At 31.7% G+C, this 20,390-nt stretch overlaps 1 protein-coding gene and 1 non-coding gene across 3 annotated transcripts; both read right to left on the bottom strand.

Annotated features, from left to right (window-relative positions):
• Positions 1 to 3,352: 3,352 nt before the first annotated feature.
• LOC131176798 (proline-rich receptor-like protein kinase PERK3) lies at positions 3,353 to 10,191 on the bottom strand. Of its 2 annotated transcripts, none has more exons than XM_058141830.1 (14): positions 9,689 to 10,191; positions 9,519 to 9,599; positions 9,353 to 9,423; positions 9,083 to 9,159; positions 8,483 to 8,609; positions 6,727 to 6,882; positions 6,481 to 6,559; positions 5,743 to 6,195; positions 5,566 to 5,643; positions 5,356 to 5,420; positions 5,146 to 5,195; positions 4,782 to 4,908; positions 3,765 to 3,920; positions 3,353 to 3,617 (listed from the first exon to the last, which is right to left on the bottom strand). In XM_058141830.1, the coding sequence occupies exons 1-14, from the start codon at positions 10,026 to 10,028 to the stop codon at positions 3,531 to 3,533; spliced, it is 1,947 nt and encodes a 648-aa protein (XP_057997813.1). In that variant the 5' UTR covers positions 10,029 to 10,191; the 3' UTR covers positions 3,353 to 3,530. The 2 variants fall into 2 exon arrangements, with proteins under 2 accessions (XP_057997813.1, XP_057997814.1); XM_058141831.1 differs by having other exon boundaries at positions 9,519 to 9,594; positions 9,689 to 9,804.
• Positions 10,192 to 17,127: 6,936 nt separating this feature from the next.
• LOC131176800 (small nucleolar RNA R71) lies at positions 17,128 to 17,235 on the bottom strand. Its single transcript, XR_009146689.1, has one exon. It is a non-coding gene; the product is annotated as a small nucleolar RNA R71 (small nucleolar RNA).
• Between the last annotated feature and the right edge of the window lie 3,155 nt (positions 17,236 to 20,390).

Genomic DNA, 20,390 nt, shown 5'->3' with positions numbered 1-20,390 from the left:
GGTGAAAACTAAAAGTGAAGTTTATCAAATATTTCTCAATTTTGAACAATTTGTTCTTCATCAATTTAATTCTCACATCAAATCATTCCATTCTAATTGGGACGGTGAATACCAACGACTTCATAAATATTTTCAAACGACTGGTATCCAACACCGTATTGCTTGCCCATATACTCATGAGTAGAATGGTGTTGTGGAGCATAAGATTAGACATTTAGTTGATACAGGCCTGAACCTTTTGTCTGATTCTAACGTTCTTTCGAAATATTGGAATTTTGCTTTTGATATTCGTGCTTATTTGATCAATACTCATCCTTCTACATCCATCAATAATGAAACTCCATTTGTCAAATTGTTTAAACATTCTCCCAATTATCTTGATCTTAAACCATTTGGCTGTATGATTTTTCCATTGTTACGTCCATATAATAGGCACAAATTCCATTATCGTACTCACCATGTGTGAATCTTGGTCAGAGTCCTAATCATGCTACCTATCATTGCCTTGATCCAACTAGTGGGAGAATATATTTAGCTCGTCAAGTTAAGATTCAGGAGAATTTGTTTCCATTTAAAATTTCAAATGCAATGTCTGTGCCAGCTAACCAATCCTTGTTAGATGCAACACCTTGGCTTATTTTGAATGGACAGTCCCATTCTCATATGGCCTCTACTGAGAATCCAGGTATGTGTCCTAATTTTGCTCCACCTTTATCTCTCGACAGTCCTGAATCTCCACCTCCAGCTCAAAATACACCACCTGCATCTCCTTCTCCACCTCAACAGCTTGCCTTACCACCTGTTCCCTTGCCAATATTATCTACCTCAGATACTCAGAATAATCCACATAATTCCCTGCCTCTTCATCCTTCCTTAAATCTTTTCATTGATTTCTCTAATTATCCTCTTTCAAATTTGCCTATGCCTCCTCCTTCTCACACACATCCTATGACATTACGCTCCACCTCAATGAACCAATGACAAGCTCATCTCAATACCAAAACCATTGATTATCTTCAATATGAACCGAATACATTTAATCAAGCTCACTCATTTCCTGAATGGCATGAGCCAATGGCTTATGAAATTGATGCTCTTTTACAGAATCAAACTTGGGAGCTGGTCCCCAAACCTGTAGATAAGAATATTGTTGGCAATAAGTCGATATATAGAATCAAGCGAAATTCAGATGCTGCAGTGAGTAGGCATAAAGCACGGCTTGTTGCTAAGGGTTACTCGCAATAAGATGGATTGGATTACAGTGAGACCTTTAGTCCAGATGTCAAAATGACCACCATTTGCACTGTGCTTACTTTCTACAATTTATGGCTGGTTTACTTGTCAGTTGGATATTTCAAATGCTTTCTTACATGGCTTCCTCGATCATGAAATATTTGTGGAGCAGCCTAAGGGGTTTGTTGAGTTTAATTTTCCTAATTATGTCTGTAAATTACTCAAGTCTCTTTATGGACTGAAACATGCCCCATGCTTGGTTTACCAGGCTTTCTGCTTTCTTAATCCAGCTAGGTTTTATTGCTTCCGAGGCTGATTCATCCTTGTTTATACTTAATGATGGGTCTGTTCATCTGTATATATTGGTTTATGTTGATGACATTTTTGTTACTTGTTCTGATGATGCGAAGCTTCATTGGTTTTTGTCTCAAATTAGTGCCACTTTTCCAGTCAAGGATCTTGGTCAGTTGCATTATTTCTTGGGGTTGGAGGTTACCCGTACATCCTCTAGTTTATTGCTTAACCAGCACAAATACATCATTGATCTTTTGGTTTAGACATCTATGGTCAATTGCAAACCTTGTCAAACTCCTATGGCTACCTCACCTCCTCTATCTAAAACTTCGGGTGATCTTTTGAGGATGGTGCTCTTTACTGATAGATTGTAGGTGGTTTGCAGTATGTTACATTAACGAGGCCTGATATTTCTTTTGCGGTGAATAAGCTATGTCAATTTATGCATAGTCCTACAGTAGCACATTGGCAGGCTGTCAAGAGATTATTACGTTATCTCCAGCATACGAAGTCTTATGGTCTTTGTGTCTCCAAAGATTCCTCGTTGGAGATGCAATGCTTTACTAATAGTGATTGGGGTGGTGATGTTAACGATCGTCGTTCTACTAGTGGCTATGCTGTGTATCTTGGTCGAAACTTAATTTCTTGGATGGCCAAGAAACAACTGACGATAGCTCGGTCATCTTCGGAGAGTGAGTACAAGACGTTGGCCAATGCTACTGCTAAAATTATGTGGATTAAATCTCTCATGTCTGAGCTTGGATTTCAACTTTCTCAGCCTGCTGTTTTATGGTGTGACAACATCGGTGCCATATACCTCAGTTCCAACCCTGTTTTCTATGCTCGCACAAACACATAGAGTTGGATTATCATTTTGTGCGTTAACAGGTTCTTCATGGTAGTCTTGCTGGTCGTTTTATTTCATCTGAGGATCAAGTTGCAGATATTCTGACCAAGCCTCTAGCAAACGTTTGTTTCTTAAACATCGAGACAAGCTACGATTTCTGTCCTCCGCGTCGTTAGCTTGAGGGGGGGTTATTCGGATAATTACCTGATACTTCTCCATCTAGTTTTAATTCATTATAAGTTTGAATTATTCTTGTGTATATTTGTCTGTCAATATTGTGATCTTGTAATCTTATGCAAGGACTGTTGTGTATGTAATCTTGTAATCCTTCACCAATAATAAACACAAGCAAATTACTATTCATCTTTGAGTCCTAAACCTTTACAGTGAAAAAGAGAAAAACTCTTTATTGCGTTAAAATCATTTAGAATATTAAAAATTTTATATTTATTTAACACTTTTTCAAATAGGATTACGTGATTTGTTTCTATTTAATTCATTTTATTGCTTTAAAATGATTGATTAAATTGATTAGACAAATTAAATTGAAGCCAAATAAATTAAAAATAATTAATTTTAATAAATAATTTATTTGATTCAATTTGTTTTAATTTTTAAACTATTAAGTAAATTGACAAAAAATAAAAAAGAATTTGAGCGACGTTCATAAAATCATCGTCATAATATTGATTAGGGATGAATTTATCGCTCATCAGCTTTTGTGACAGACTAAATGATATTGAAATAAAATAAATTAAACATAATAAATTAATAATTTTAAAATCCTAACTAACCGTGTAAATGATATGGTTAACAATAAATTAATAAATAAAATATATAACTATAAAATTCTTTCCTATTAAATTAAAAAATATCACAAATTACAAATAAATATTTTAATTATAAATCATGTAAATAATACGATTCACAATGAATAAATCATACTTTCTGATAAAAAAAAAAGTAATATAGACCGATAAAAAATTGCAACAATACAAATTAAATATAATCTAATAACATTATTCATTGTGACATATCACATAAATAATTTCTTCTAATATCTTAAAAACAACTATAAAAATTCATTTTTACATTCAAATGTCCAATAAAAAGGTTCGTTTGGGAAACAAGTACTTTGAAAAATTGAAATTCAACCCTAACTGTGTAGGAATTTGTTGTCATTCTCATCCCATATATTCTTTGGAGGAATATGTCCTTCAAGAGCTTCAAGAGCTTCAACTATCTGCAAGACATAGCAAAGTTAAAAAGGTTATATGTTTATCATATATATAATCTCCCACTTTTTGAATTCTTTAACAGATAATTAATAACAAAAAGAGTCTGGAATGAATATGCCCATTGATAACATGATATACGACTAAATTTTTACCTTCTTCATTTGTGGGCGAAGGTTTAAAGGTTTATACACACAAGCAGCAGCACAATAAATCATTTGCTTCATTTGTGATTCATCATAAGTTTGCAATTTTAAATCAAAAAGATCTGTGCGTTGCCCATTCATAGCTGGTTGAATTCGAGTCCTTGCCTGAATATTCATCAAAGAAAATATTTGTTATTTATCTCTATCAAAATTAAGCTTTTTTTCAATTATATTTGCAAATCTATGCTAAATTTATATAGAGTGGATTTCAAACAGAGCTAAATAACCAAAAAGCATCTATATAATCAATCCTAACTAATAAGATTAAAATTTATTTTTATTATTTCTAATACCTTATCTTTTTTAAATAAAACTTAAACTTAATGGTCCTTCCCTCTTTCTCTCTCTCTCATTGTCAATGGGAGATAAGAATAAAGTGTTCTTCTATTTCATCTTTCTTTGCTAAATCTACAGATAGGCTTGGTAATAATAAGATTGCAGAGCCTTGATTTTTGAAGATTTTATTCCCTAGAATTGTGCTTTCTAATGTGGGTTTCTGTTATTCTCTAAATCTGTGAAATTGAGGCTTGGTAAAAAGATTGAAACTAATTTTGAGTTTTGAGATTTCTCTTCACGGAATTGTGGAGATTTAGAGATGGGCTTCTGTGGGAAAATTTGGTTCCCATGGTTCATAAAGTTTTGGAAGTGATGAGAAAAGGAAAGATGGAAAGATGAAAAGATGATGACTTGTAAAAAAATTATTTATTGAAAATTATAAATTAAGAGAAAATCTTATTTGTACCCGATTTATCATAAATTTAAGACATAAAATGTATACTAGGATTTAACATAGATCTCATATGTTTATATTTTAAATTTTATAATAAATAACAGCCTAGGCAAAAAATATCCACAAATCAAAAGAAAAAAAAGTTTTTAGAAAACAGAACAAATAAAACCCACAATATACCAAACAAGCACCTAATTATCAAAAGATATACTTTATATTATAGACTAATGACGTACCCAATTAATAATATTACCGCCTTTCTCATTAATACTTCTACCAGTAATCAGCTCTAAAAGTACCACACCAAAGGCATAGACATCTGATTTTTCAGAAGCTTTCTTATTATTCTGTATGTCTGCATAACTGCAATATAAACAAAAAAGAAAAGGTTATAATATAAACAAAAAAGAAAAGGTTAAAAGAGACTAAAAACCCATAAATGAGTTCTTTCTCTATTTTTATTTCTTTTATTTGTTAATTTCAATTAAAATTTATATCCAAGACTTAGCAGTTCTATTAAAGCTTTTGATTGCATTTTTATTTTATTTTAACTACTCTAAAACATAATTGCAGACGTTAAAAAAAAAAAAAAAATCTTACACATCAGTTCTCTCAGGCTGGAAAAACATGATAAGTCCAAAATTTGTAACCTGAATAAAAATTAAGGTTAGTAAATTAATGTAGAATATATTAGAATCAATCATATAAAAGTTTTCACAATTTTTCATTATCTTTTAAAAAGAAATTTTGGCATCTTTTCACTATATATATATATATATGAAAGGTTTTTTTTTATCCGACTCACTCTACCTTCGGGTCAAAATTGTTATCAAGTATAATATTATTTGTCTTCATATCTCCATGTATGATTTTACCTGTACATATAAAGTGTAAAGAACTTTAATAAGAAATATATTAATGAAAAATTCTTATCTACACCAACACAGAAAAAAAAAAGCTATAACCTAGAAATTAGAAATTAGAAGTGAATATATATATTAATTTAATTTTGATACTAACCTTCATGTAGATATTTCAATCCTTTTGCAGAACCAATGGCGATTTTCATTCTTTTGGGCCAGTCCAGTGTCCTTGTACCTACAATCTCATCAATTTGTAAGATATTAAAATAATATTTATAGCTATGCCCAAATACTTTTGTGTGAATATATACGAGGAAGCACGAAAAGGACTCACTATGCAAATGATATTTCAAGGAGTTACTGCTGGGAACATACTCTAAAACAAGCAATCTATTGAGATTTTTGTCAATGCAGTACCCCATCGGGTTAACAATATTTGAGTGATTCACACTGCTAATATCCTTAATCTTCTTCTCAAATTCTTCTTTCGGCTGTTTATTCGGAAGGTCTTTAAGTTTTTTAATGGCAACAATGACTTCTCTAGGTAGGAGTCCCTTATAAACTACACCAAAAACACCCTGGCCGAGTATATTGGTCGGGGAGAAACCTGCAGTTGCCTTTGCTAGTTCTCTATAAGTAAAACTCCTTGGCTTATAAACTTTAACACTTCCACTAGATGAAGTTTCTTCAGTGGTGCTAGTTTCCATGGTTGGTTTTCTCCTGGGTTCAACGACATTGTTAGGAAGCTTCGGCACCGTAGTCTGGGGAAGTTCGACGTTAGGGTTATCTAGATCAAGGAAGAGAATGGTATATTAGAGCATTGTTATAAGATAGGGCAATGTTACAGGAAAATCATCACCAAAGAGTATGGACCAAAATGGGCAATGAACCAAACTAGAATCTATAGGTTTGGTTTGGTCCAATTTCACGTCAAAACCCGAATTTTTTTTTTAAATAATTTTTTTTAAAAATTAACTATTAAATTTGATTAAAATAGAAATAAAACCGAAAAAGACCAAAATAAAAATCAAAACTGAAATTAATGTGACAATGCGGTAAATTATAGTAATACTGAGGAAGTTGTAGTCATTGTCATTCCATATATCTTTAAGAAGAATGTCCCATTTATCTTCTTCAAGAGCTCGAACTATCTGCATGTAATAGCAATACTAAAAACGTTACTGGTCATCTATGTGTAATATCCCAATTTTAAATTATGTGACAAACAAATTATAAGTAATAAAGTCTATGATATGCCCTTTTTTTTGAACCACTGGGATGAGCCAATTAGAAAAAATAATATATGATTAACTCTTACCTTTTTTATTGCTGGTCGACAATATAAAGGTTTATATACACAAGATGCGGCACAAAAGATCATTCGTCGCATTTCTCTTCTATCATACTTTTGCAAATTAGAATCTATAAAATTCATATATTCTCCCTTCAAAGCTTGTATAATTCGAGGCTTTGCCTGAATATTGATAAAAGAAGGAGAAAGTTAATTTTTATATCAAAATTAAACTTTAATTATCTACCATATTTATAAATGTATACTAATCTTAAGAACTAATTACTAGAATAACTAACTGATCAATAATCTAGCATGTAGAATTTTGTTGGCAATTTGGAACTACACCTACTCTATATGTTTAGATGTTAAAATTTAAAATAATAATGGATTTGGATTTGATTTTAGTATAAATTATTGAATCAAAGTTGATTTATTCTTTACTTCAGAATTTTATTGGAGTGAAATTAAAATAAAATCATTTTATAAAGTATTTCATACTTAAATAAAATATTATCCACATTTATGATGTTAAAATAAATTTGTAACTCCAATAAATATTGAAAAAACCTATAGTTTTATTAATTTGAGTCTCAAATTTTAAATTCTTCATCCAAATGCAAGATTTTATTATTATTATTATTCTCTGCTTTCAATTTGATTTTTTTTTTTCAAATTTTCGTCATCTTTAAATTCATTGTTGTTCTTGGTTTTTGCTTTATATGGTGTTTTAATGCAAACAAAAGTCTAAAAATAAAAAGTTAAAGTAAATATAAATTAAACCTCAAACAATTTTTTTTTTTTTTTTTACTCCGAGAACATTTGTTAGAAAATTTAAGATAAACATAAATTGCAAAATGTCACTGTTAGGGTTTTCAAAACAGTCGATTTGATTTCAAATTAAATTTAAAAAAGGAAAATTAAACAAAAAACAATATTGACAAAAACTAAATTCAATCAATTATTTTAGTTTGATTCGATATCACCACTTCTCTCAAATCTCAATATGTAAATGAAATCCAACAATTCACAATTCATTTCATATAAGATATATTCAATGATAAAAGGTTTTAAAACCATTATGATACTGTTAGAAACAAAATTTCTTTGTGAAGTAAATCAAAATAATTGATTCACACAAAAGCAATTTTTTTTTTCCATGCATGATCCTCCACCCTAAATCACTTTTAAACTGTATTTATATAACAACAGGAAAACTCATATTAGAGATATAAGATTATTCTTAGAGCTCTCAACTATAAGTTTAAATTTATAGATTAGATTATTTCTTAACATGATATTAGAGTTTTTTAGACTAAAAAGTTTAGAGTTTAAATTTTAGTTACTCTCATTTATTAATTAAATATTTCAGCAAAAAGGGGAGTGAGTCTGTAGACATTTTTCTTAAAGGAGGGGGAGGGGGCACTTTGTATATTTTCTATATTAAACAAAAATTTAGAAAATATGATTCATATTAATATTAATTAGTAAATTTAATTTTTATGTAAATTTTTTACTTTAATAGTGAATTTGCTGTTTTTCTTTCTTTTAGTGATTAGAAAGTTCTTTTTTTTTCCTGCTCACCATATTTTTTTGCAAATTTTTCTTATTAAAAAAGTCTATATTTTATTTTAATATAATTTTCATATTTAATCCAAAAATATTGGAATAGCACTAATTAGATCTGTTGCACTTCTAGACATGTTGATTAGCTAAACAAAATATTGGAATACCACTAATAAATCATATATGTTTTATTTATTATTATAGATTAGTGACATACCCAACCAACGATGTGAACGTCTTCATATGTAGATTTTCTTCCTGTGATTAGCTCTAAAAGCACCACACCAAAGGAATAAACATCTGATTTATCAGATAACTCTCCTGAATACTGTGGATCTATATAACTGCAATTGAAAAAACACATAAAAAATTTAAGTTAAAAGATTTTTTTTTTTTTTATAAAAAAGAAAATCATTATTAGAGAAGTCCAAAAATTGAATTTTTCCCTATTTTCATTGTATTTTATTTTAATTTTTACAATTCTAAATATAGATTATAATCCATACCTAATTGCAGCTGATTTAAACTTGAAATTAAAAATTTATGGGGTTAACTCAATTCGAACTGTTCTCTCTAGTAAATTAGATTGAAGTCGTATTAAAATTGAATCGATCTAATACAAATCATTATTTTTTTTTAAAAAAGAAAAAAAAAACTAAAAATTATTAACTGTTTTATGAATCAAATTAGATCAAAGTACCATAATAAAAAAATTCAAAAAGATTAATAAAAAAATAACAGCCCGCGGCTAAGGGTACCATAAAGGTGCCTATAAAATAGACCATAAGCAATAGGGGGGAAAAAAATTGTATCTTACTCTTTAGTTCCCTTGATCGATGTGGAGACGTGAGAAACGGCATCCGGAAAGAACTCGGCAAGTCCAAAATCTGCAACCTGAATAAAATAATCCAAGCACATTGGTAGATTCACTATGCCGGCAACTAAACATGATAGAGTTGACTTGTGAATTACATCCGACTATGAAAATTATTGAGTGCACAAAAAGGAAAATTATGGCATTTAACTTTTCACTATGGTGAATTTAATCATATAAATGGAACTTTTATATATTTTTGAACTACCTTACCTTTGGTTCAAAGTTTTCATCCAGAAGAATATTATCTGATTTAATATCTTGATGTATGATTCTCGGCTTACCTAAAAGATGTAGATATAAGTATAATAATTAAAAACGAATATATATATATCTCAAGCCTCAATAGCTAAAAACTTTGTCAGGATCAATTACTCACAGTTTTCATGTAGATATTCCAATCCTTTTGCAGAGCCCATGGCGATTTTCATTCTTTTTGGCCAATCCAAGATCTTCTTTTCTAGTATGTGATTTCTTATTTGTAAGATCTTAATAAAATATTTCTTACTTGTGCATAATAAGTATCTCAGGGAATGAAAAAGGACTCACCATGTAAACTAACTTTCAAGGACTTATTGGGAAAATACTCTAAAACAAGCAATGCATTCTGTTCTTCAAAGCAGTAACCAACCAGCTTGACAAGATTTCGGTGACTGATACTGCTAATGACGCTGATCTCGTGCTCCAATTTTTTTTTCTTCTGTTGATCCGGAAGATAACTAAGTTTCTTAATAGCAAAGGTTTGACCATCTAGGAATCCCTGATAAACTTGACCAAAGCCACCCTCGCCAAGGAGATACCTGTTGGAGAAATTATGAGCTGCCTCTGCTAACTCTTCAAAAGTATATCGCCTCGGCCCAAACGTACCCGATGATTGGAGAGTTGCCATAGTACTGGTAGTTCCCAAGCGAAAAGGCCGTTAAAAGTTGCACACTTGCAGATTTCTACAACAAAAGCCAATTACTGTATCTCATTAGAGAGGTTTTTTGCAAGTAGTAAGGAGGAGACGGAGAGGAGGGGGTGGGCGGTGGAGATAATCTAAATAAACATTCATTGCATATCAATGAAATATAATAATATATGTTGAGAAGCCTGAGGTCCTATTTAGATCGAGACCTTCAATAATTAACCAAGTCATTGTCGTCTTCAACAATAATATAAATAATATATTTAAAACGAAAGTATGCATTGCAAATTTAATTTATAAAATCATGATGAATTATTCAATGATAAATGATTGAGATTAAGGATAGTAACGAGTACTTGTAAAAATTATCTCATTCGAATTTGTCTCAAATTAAATTAAAAATCATTTTAAATTATCGATGTCTATTCCAACATAATTATTAATTCTGGTTTCATTTTTATAAAGAATGGAATTAGGATCAAAACCGCACACCCTAATACTTAGTTATACGTAGGTTTCACATATTGTTTAACCATTTTCTTTACCATTTTTCACTTGATCATTTTGGCTCTAATTAGAGGCAAATATTAGCCTTTTAATTAATTTACAGGCTATTGAAATAGAATTTCACCGTCAAAAGTTATTAATTTTTTAATTAATTTTTATGATTAAATCTGAATATATATCACGGTTAATTTTATGTACAGTTGGAGGCTAATGAAGTTGCAGAATGGGGCTGTCCAGAATTCTTTTTTCGTCCACAGACATACTGTTACTTGTGTCTTGTAATGCAAGTTGCTGTTTAAAAATTAAAAATGGAAACAGACATGGCCACATGATCATGATGACAAATTGGCAATGGATTCTAGTATACTAATGTGGAGCGGACTGGCGACATTTCCTACATTTTCTTGAGCCCATATAGAACCAAAAAAAAAAAATTTTTTTTTCTCTTTCTCTGCGTTCCGGCATTTGCGCCTGATTTCTCCCCCCATCAATGGAGTTTCTCTGGTCAATTTAGGTGACTATAAAATATTATCTATGGATAAAATATTTAAATTATCAATTAAATTTAAATAAGATAATTTTGCGAGCAAAAATTTTATTTAATTATAAAAAATAAAAATAAAAATTAAAGAATAAAAATAAAATGCAAAATAAAATTCAAAAAAGGAGTTATAAAAATTACCAAATACGGGGCAAAATGATGCCACGAATCATTTCGATTCTCTAACCTTTCCTCGTGAATTACAAATTAATTCAATTACTGTAAACTGCTGCGGAGAGGAGAAGAGAATTGCAAAAAGAGACAGGAAGCAGAGTGGCACTAAAAGAATGAGGATTTGCTAGAAGCAGCATGCTTAAGTGTTGTGCTAAACCACAATAGAAGAGGGTTGTTAATTTCATCCGCAGTCCCTCAATTTAAGGGATATTATTTCATTATATTTATGTCCTTTTTATCTTCAATTTGTATCAATAAATCCTCCACTTTATTTGTTTATTTATCTTCATTATATATTTATATATTTATTTATTGAGAATTATAAATTAAGAAAAATTTTATTTTAATCTGATTTATCATGAATTTAAAATATAAAATATATAGTTAATTTTTTTTTCTTTAAAGTAAAAGTATATTAAAAGCTAGAGAGAGATGGCAGAGGAAAACAGAAGAAAAATACAGCCACAAAAGCATCAAAACAACCAGAGAGGGCCAAGACACCTAACTGAAACAAAAGAAGGCCCAGGAATAAAAACTCAGCCTACAAAGAAGCTGCACACCAGACTAAAAGGAATTGATACTAGGAAAATAAAACAAACAAGAAGATAACATTATAAACTAATGATGTACTTAATTAATAATATTACTGCCTCTCTCATTAATTTTTTTTTGCTAGTAATCAGCTTAAAAAACACAACAACAAAGGCATAAATAACTTATTTTTTTAAGCTTTTTTTATTATTTTTTGAATTCACATAACTGCAATGAAAAGAGAAAAGATTAAAAGAATAAAAAATCATAAACGAGTTCTTTCACTATTTTTATTTTATTTCTTTTATTTATTAATTTCAATTAAAATTTATATTCATGATTAATAATAGTTCTAGAATCAACTGTAATATCACTAAGTTTTTAATTGTATTTTTATTTTATTTTATTTTATTTTATTTTAGCTACTCTAAAACACAATTGGAGTGTAAATACTTGATCACTTAAGTAAAGGAAAAAAAAAAAAAAAGAAAGAAATTAAAGAAGCAAAAAATCTAACACATCAGTCCTCTCAGGTGGGAAAAACATGATAATTCCAAAATTTGTGACCTGTAAAAATTAAGATTAGTAAGTTATCGTAGAATATATTTGAACCAACCATATAAAGTTTACACAATTCTTCATTATCTTTTAAAAAGAAAATTTTGGCATATTTTTCACTGAAAAAAAAAAAAACTATAAAACAAGATGATATTTCAAGGAGGTACTGGCACCACAAAAAGTAGTTGTTTCAGAGACGGAATTTGCGATGGAACTAAATCCATCAGAAAAAATTTCTTTTAGCGACAGACTTTCAATGGATTACGACGGGTATCAATTTAAGGGAATAGTGACGGATATTAAACTAATTAGCGACGGGTTATTAACGAAATTTGCAACGGACAATAGTTCCGTCAGAAAGTTTGGATTTTAAGACCTAAATCCCTAATGTTGACAGCCATATTTTATCCTCTTTCTTTCAAAATGACTCTTCCTCTCTCTTTCTCGACAGTGAGGAGTTGCTCCCTCTTTCCGTTTGTGACAATCCACCACCTTCATTGCCATCGCAGGTCACCATTGTTGATTGTGCACAAAGCCAACTGTTGTTCTCAATCTCCTGCTTCTGGTTTAAGCGCTCAATAGGTAAGTAATTTGGTTTCAATTTACCTGCGTTCTCTTTCTTTTCTTAATTTACTTTGTATCGAAAATTCAAGTCTGGTATTCAATTTTAGGTATCTTGTTTCATAGTCTTTGCTCAGTTCTTATAACATATAGGTTCCTAAATGTTGCTTAAATTGGCCATCTTTGATTAGTATATCTCGTCTTCTATAAATATATATGCATGTGTATAGGTGTCAAGTGAGAGTTATGTTTGTGTTTTTGTGCTTTTTTTTTAAATTAAAATCCTGTAAATACTGCACTAAGAGACTTAGTTGGTTGATCTTGTTCATCTTTACATTTATCTGGAGAATTATTTCTCTTTTTCAGAATGAGTTACTTAAAAGTAATTTTGCTAATGGACCTGCAAAATGAATTAAGAATTTTCATTGTATTTTTAGTTTGTGTGAGCTAAGAATTTTGTCTTGGAGTGACAAGAAAATTACAAGAATTTGATCTGTAGAAAATTACTGATTCCATTATATGTGTGGCTTTGATATTGCTTACGTTTGCTGCAATTCCATGCACAGAACATGTTTGATTGATGACTTCAGTTGTACGCATGGCATGTGTTTGATGAAAAGCTAATTGTCGTTGCCATTTTGATTATGTAAATTTTGACATCATTCATGTCCTATCTCAAACCTTTAATTCGGAAAATGGGATAGTGAACTATAATGAAATAATGACTTGCTCTATTTTCTATTCTCTGTTTTTATGCTACAAAATGAGATGGCAGCCATGGCTAAACGCAGCAAATGTAGCAAAAAACTGATTAACAGTCACATGGTGTTGTAGCTACTGATGCTCTCTATGGTTTTTGTGATGTTGTAGAATTCACTTTTATGAGGAAAATTGCATGTTAGAGGCCTTCCTTCTTTCAGGCTGAACCATATTCAGATAAAAATTCTAGACAAGTTATGCGTTTCACTATATTTTTAATATTTTACAGTATTTTCAATATGTGTCTAAGTTAAAATTTTTATTTTGGATTAACAGGAAAACTATTTATTTAAGAATTATAGTGAGTTGAAACATCTAACTTATTTTTTTGGTACCCAATTTGATAGCCTTACTAATTTGACATGTTAGACATGTTTGTGTTTTTGTGCTTTTTTTTTTTGAGATTTAGGTTTTGCTTTTGTGTGACTGGTTGCTGACTTGCTGAGTAGTACTGCAAAAAATTACAATACTGTGTCTTTCTTTATAATCTGATGGTGTGGAGGCAGAAGGCCTATTTGGTTCCTAACCATTATTATCATAGTTTCTACCCATTTTGGTCTTAGCGCTAGGTATTGGAATTGTGTGTCCAAAGCACAATCTGAATTTAATAAAATCAGCAATTTTCATTTAGAGATTAGAACAATGGTTACTGTTCTGAAATTTATTATTCTCGGACCAACTTTTTTATCTTAAAAGGGTGATGATCTAGGAACTTGCTCTTTTCCTTTTAGTGACTAGAGTCCACTAGTTTGTGAATTAAGAATCCAATGCATTAAACTTTGCAGGACTTGCAACGAACAAATTTTATCACTATTACTGTGAACAATCTTCTCCAGATGTGAAATGAGTCATATTAATTCCTATTATCTAAGTTCTGTGTGTTATGATTTTGTTTTCTTTTTAAAATTGAGTATATCACTTTATTGAATATGAGATTTTAGTTCAATTGGAATATGTTTGTATACCTGTTTAGTGTTCTGCGATGATAACATTTAGCATTCATGTTGATTTTCTTAATTAAATCTTAATTAATTAAATAGTCTTTCATTCAAAACACATTTATTTGGGGCTATCAGAATGGACAAAAAGCACAGGGCATTGATGCATACATTTTGCATAATCATTTAGGTTTAATTTCATAGCCATTTTATTTGATTATTAGTCACTTTTAGCTAATTTTGTTAGTTATTTAGTTAGTTTTTCATAATTGTCAATTTTGGATTAATTTGTAATTTTTACTTTGTTTTGTAGGAAAAATGGTGTTTTTGAAGGACTAAAAAGAAATTTTGCCATTGAGGAGTGACTTCTACAGTCAAAGATGTCAAAAACAAGTTTTCAAGTTGAAATATGCATTGACCAAATTGCGCATAACTTGCTGCATAAGCTATGCAGATCTGCATAAGGAGAAGAAACACTGTTCCAACACCTGCCGAATTGTGCATAAGGAGAGTGCATAGCTTATGCAGATTCACGCTTCCCTTATGCAATCTCACAGAATTGTGCATAACCTATGTGCCAAGTCATGCAGTTTCGCATAAGTGAACCAGCTTAAAATCGCATAAGGGACGCATAACTTATGCGATCCACTTATGCTGATCCCACAAAGGTTTCATTAATGAGCTGGCAGAAGATTCCCTCAGAAAATTCCTCATAAAACACACCATTTTAGGGCTCCATGTCAGAAAATGCTATAAATAGCCCCATTTCCCATTTTAGAAGGGGATGAAGAAAAAAAGGAAGAAAAGGGAAAGAGGGGCAGCAGTTGAAGAGTAAAAAACGTCACTCCCACCATTTCAAAACAGATTTGGAGTTTTTTTTCCTTTATTGCACATTTCCTACCCTTCTTGTATCGGGTTTCTTTAGTTTTAGTTTATTTTCATGATTTATTTCCTCTTTTACTTAGAATTTCTTGTGTTAAACATGGATTGTGAGTAGTTTTCTTTGATTCTGGAGTAAGGGATGTAATATTTCAGTTATTTTTGTGGATTTGAACTAGGTTAGTCCCAATTTAATGAATTTATAAGGTTTAATCCATTTCTTGTGTGCTTATTCACATGCTTAATGAAGGGCCCCATTAAGTTATGTTCTTAATCCTTGGTTGAAGCACCGAAAGGAGAAAACCAAGTGATAGTTAATCAAGAAATTGGACTTAATTAAATTAGATCTAGAAATAGACTAAGGGTTAAGAGGGTTTTAATAGATTGATTAAAGAACTTAATGGGTCTTAGTTAATTTTAACTCCACGAAAGTAGGATTAAGTTAATTAAGGCACTCTTTGTCTCACTCGAAAGAGTTTTCAAAGGATTTTAGAATTAATCTCCTTTAAACCCATAAATTTCATGGATTGGGCTAGCTAGGGAAAATCCCAAAATGACTTAAATATGAACCCTTAACTCCAGAATCGTCTTTTATCAATTATTGCTTGGAATTTTACTTTTGAGTGTTTAGTTTAATCTCATTTTATTAATTTTCATTATTAATATTATCAATTTCTTTATTTTGCGAATTATTAAATTAGTCATTGTTTGAATTTAGTTTTGCATTTTCATACCTTAAGCTTCAAATTCCCAAATTTCTTTTATTAATCTGATTAAAATACAATTTTAACATATTTTATTTTACATCAAAAATTCAATCATTAACACAACTCCTCGTGGGAACGATATTTTTTTTTATACTACTTGGATGACCCGTGCACTTGCGGTTGGGACACATCAAGTTTTTGGCGTCGTTGCCTGGGAGTTGTTTGTTTAAGATTGAATTCTTGATTATTTTAGTGTTTATAGTTTTATCTTTGTTATCTTTTCATTTTGTGTTTGTTTGTTCTTTTTTAGGTACTCTTAATCTTTTATGAGAAGAGCTAAAAGCACAAGTGACACATCCTTATTATTTAATCCTGAAATTGAGAAGTTTTGTAGAGCCAACAAGAAAGAAACCAGAAGAAGAAAAGAAGCATTGAGAGCAGCTGAAATTGAACAAGAAATGGCTGAAGAAAGAGTTGGAATCGGTGGTGATAATGCTGAAAATGATCGAAACAATGAAAATGCAGCTCATGGTGAAGAAGTTGTAAATGCTAATGTGCCTAAGGGAAGTATGATGGATCACGCATTTCCTCATTTTTGATGACTTGAGAGAGAGTATAGCAAGACCAAGAATTGATGCAAATAGTTATAAGATGGATTTTGGAGTACAACAAATGATTCATAATTCTCAATTTGGAGGTCATCCTTCAGAAAATCCTCATACTCATCTTAAGAAGTTTGTTATGATCTGTGACATGCAAAAGCAACCAGGAGTGTCTGATGATGCAGCAAGGCTAAAATTATTTCCATTCTCTTTGAAAGATAGAGCATTGGATTGGCTTGATTCTTTACCTCACAACTCAATTACAAATTGGGAGCAGCTCACTGATGCATTTCTTGCCCAATACTTTCCACCTGGAAAAACTCAAGAGTTGAGGAATCAAATGATTGCTTTTAGACCAAGAGAAGATGAGACTCTTTATGAGTCATGGATGAGATGGAAGGAATTGGAGAGACAATGTCCACATCATACCATTCCTAAATGGATGATAAACCAGAATTTTTACACAAATGTCACTCCTGCTATCAGAGGAATCATTGATGCTCAAACTGGAGGGGAATTCATCATTAAGCATGAAGATGAAGCTTATGAGTTGTTAGAGAAAATAGCAAAGAATAGTCATCTATGGAGTAGTCCAAGAGGGTCAACTCCTACTCAAAAAAGGCAAGTTCTTTGGAATGTATGAGCTTGATCCATTCAACATGATCAATGCCAAATTTGATGCACTCACTAATGTCCTTGCTAAGAAAATGGAGGATTTAAGCATGCTAGTTAGTTCATCATCATGCTGTGGAAGTTCTCAACAAGTTACTTATGCAGAAGGAACAATGAGCTATGGAGTAGACTATCCTTCATATGCTTGGAGCAATCATCCTAATTTTTCATGGGGGAATCAGCAAAATCAAGCTTCAACTCAGAACTTTTCACCACAACAACAAGGGCATCAATACCAACAACCTTGGCAACCACCACCTAGTTTTCAGCAAAAGAATGCAAATCCTGCACCTCTACCAAAACAGCAAGAACAAAGTTCCACCACAGAGGCTTTATTACAACAAATCCTTGCTAATCAAACTAAGCGTGATGAAGAGATGAGAGAGATGAAAGCAAGGCTGGAACAAATGCAAACGCACAATAGGATGCTGGAAAATCAGATTGCACAACAAGCATGCTCATCAAGTACCAATTCTATGGGAAAACTTCCCAGTCAAACAGAAAATCCAAGGGAGCAATGTCATGCCATCACACTGAGGAGTGGTAAAATAGTGCATTTTGAGAAGAGTGAAAAAGTTGAGAAGAGAGAAAATGAGAAAGATGTCAAGGGAGATGAAAAACAAGAGAGTGCAGAAAAAGGTAAAAAGGAGGTTGAAGAGAAAGAAGAGAAATACATACCTCCAGAGCCTTACAAGCCACAGCTTCCCTTTCCACAGAGATTTCAAAAAGCCAAGCTTGATAAGCAATTTGGGAAGTTCTTAGAGGTTTTGAAGAAGCTATATATAAATGTGCCTTTTATCGATGCTCTTTCCCAAATGCCTTCTTATGCTAAGTTTTTGAAAGAAATTCTCTCAAACAAAAGAAGACTTGAAGATTATGAGACTGTAGCCTTAACTGAGGAATGCAGTGCTATCCTCCAAAGGAAACTCCCTCCAAAGCTCAAGGATCCAGGGAAATTTTCAATTCCATGCCACATTGGGGAATCATGTTCTGTAAAAGCTTTATGTGACTTAGGGGCTAGTGTAAGCCTTATGCCCCTCTCCATCTATGAGAAGCTTAACATGGGAGATCTTAAGCCAACCCACATTTCTCTTCAGTTGGCAGACATATCAATTAAGTATCCAGAAGGGATCTTGGAAAATATACCACTGAAGGTTGGAAAATTTTACATCCCAGTTGACTTTGTCATTTTGGACATGAAAGAGGATTCTAATATCCCAATCATTTTGGGGAGGCCTTTCCTAGCTACAGCTGGTGCTTTGATTGACGTGAAAGGTGAGAAGCTTACTCTCAGAGTCGAAGAGGATCATTTAGTCTTCAACATTGGCAATGATAAGAAGAAGCAACATGAAGATGTAGACTCTTGTTTGAGAATTGATATAGTTGATGAGTTAGTAAAAGAGCACTTTAGAAAGAGCTATCTGAAGGCTTCTCTTGAAAGTTGTCTTATCCATGAAAGGAGTATCAATGATGAAAATCCAAAAGAGGCTGCATTTGCACAACATTTGAATAGTAATCCACCTTGTCCTATGGCACCAATCTTTCAAGTTGAGCAAGTGGAGAAAAGTGAAGTAAAACAACCATCTCTCAAAGAAAAAGATGCACCAAAGGTTGACAAGAAAAAAATGGTCGGATTTTTAGACAAAGCAACAAGGATCTTCTCATGTGATGGAAAGAAAATGAAGTATAGATTCATTGAAGCACCTATTGGAAATAGAGGCAATAAATTCCAATTTCAACCACCATGAAACATGAAAAGAGTCCAGCTAAGGACTATAAATTAGCGCTCTTGGGAGGCACCCCAAGTTCTTTTATTTTGCTTTTGCTGATTTACTTTTATTTTCATTGCTTTTGTTTTTATCTTAAATCTCCCCAAATTCAATTTTTGACATTGTTGAATCTTGTCCCTTGTAGATGTATTTCAATGGAGGAAGGTTGGTGAACTGCTGGGGAGTGATTCTTAACCTGAAATTTTGTCCTTCAACTCTCCCAAAATTGATTGATTTTTACTGCATAACCTGTGCAGGTTTGCTATCTGGTTTATGCAGAGAAAAAAAAATGAAATTTTGCAGCAAGGAAGGGTCTGCAGCAGATGGCTTATGTTTCTTGGTGAGGTTGGGTGTGTAACTTTTAAGTATTTGTGCTTATCATGTTAATGTGATGGTAAGTGGGTCATTTTTGTAGTTTTGAGCTTATTTGGGTTGTGAGATTCAAGGTGGACATAATGCATTTTCTTGGCATAACTTGGAGAGTCATTTCTCATTTGTGGTTAGATGCAACTTTATGCAGATTTTATTGAGTCTTAATGTGCTAAATGTTGATTTGCAGAATTTGAGTTGAAATGGCATGATTCACAAATGCCTTTTATGCAGGATTCACTTCTACAAGCTTGTGTGATGCAATTTTGATAGACTTTGTATATATTGATGTGTTTTTGGTGACAATTTCTCATGATTTATGCTTCATAGAATTATATTTCTTCATTCTAGGGTATTTTTCACACTTGCAAATCATTTTCAATTATAATCTCAATCTTGTTGAATTGTGCATAAGCAACTGCATAGCTTATGCAGCTTTTAGATCACAAATTTTGCCATTTTCTCATCTTGCTAAAAACTGCATAAGGATGTGCATAGCTTATGCAATCCTGCATAACCACAATTCTTGCCATTTTTCACCTCTGTTGCAAACTGCATAAGGATGTGCATAGCTTATGCAATTCTGCATAGCCACATTTTTGTCAAATTTCACTTCTGCTGAGACTTGCATAAGTGAATGCATGACTTCAAATCCTGCATTTTCTCTCTCTGCCGAAATCTGCATAAGGAGGGCGCATAACTTATGCACTTCCTCATGACCACATTCCCCAAAAATTAAAACCTGCCGAGAGGTGCATAAGCAGAGTGCATGACTTA

Source organism: Hevea brasiliensis, unplaced genomic scaffold, assembly GCF_030052815.1.
Source record: "Hevea brasiliensis isolate MT/VB/25A 57/8 unplaced genomic scaffold, ASM3005281v1 Scaf245, whole genome shotgun sequence".
NCBI classification, from domain to species: Eukaryota; Viridiplantae; Streptophyta; class Magnoliopsida; order Malpighiales; family Euphorbiaceae; genus Hevea; species Hevea brasiliensis.
Note: the sequence above shows the minus strand (reverse complement) of the source record. Positions and strands in the feature narration are given on the sequence as shown.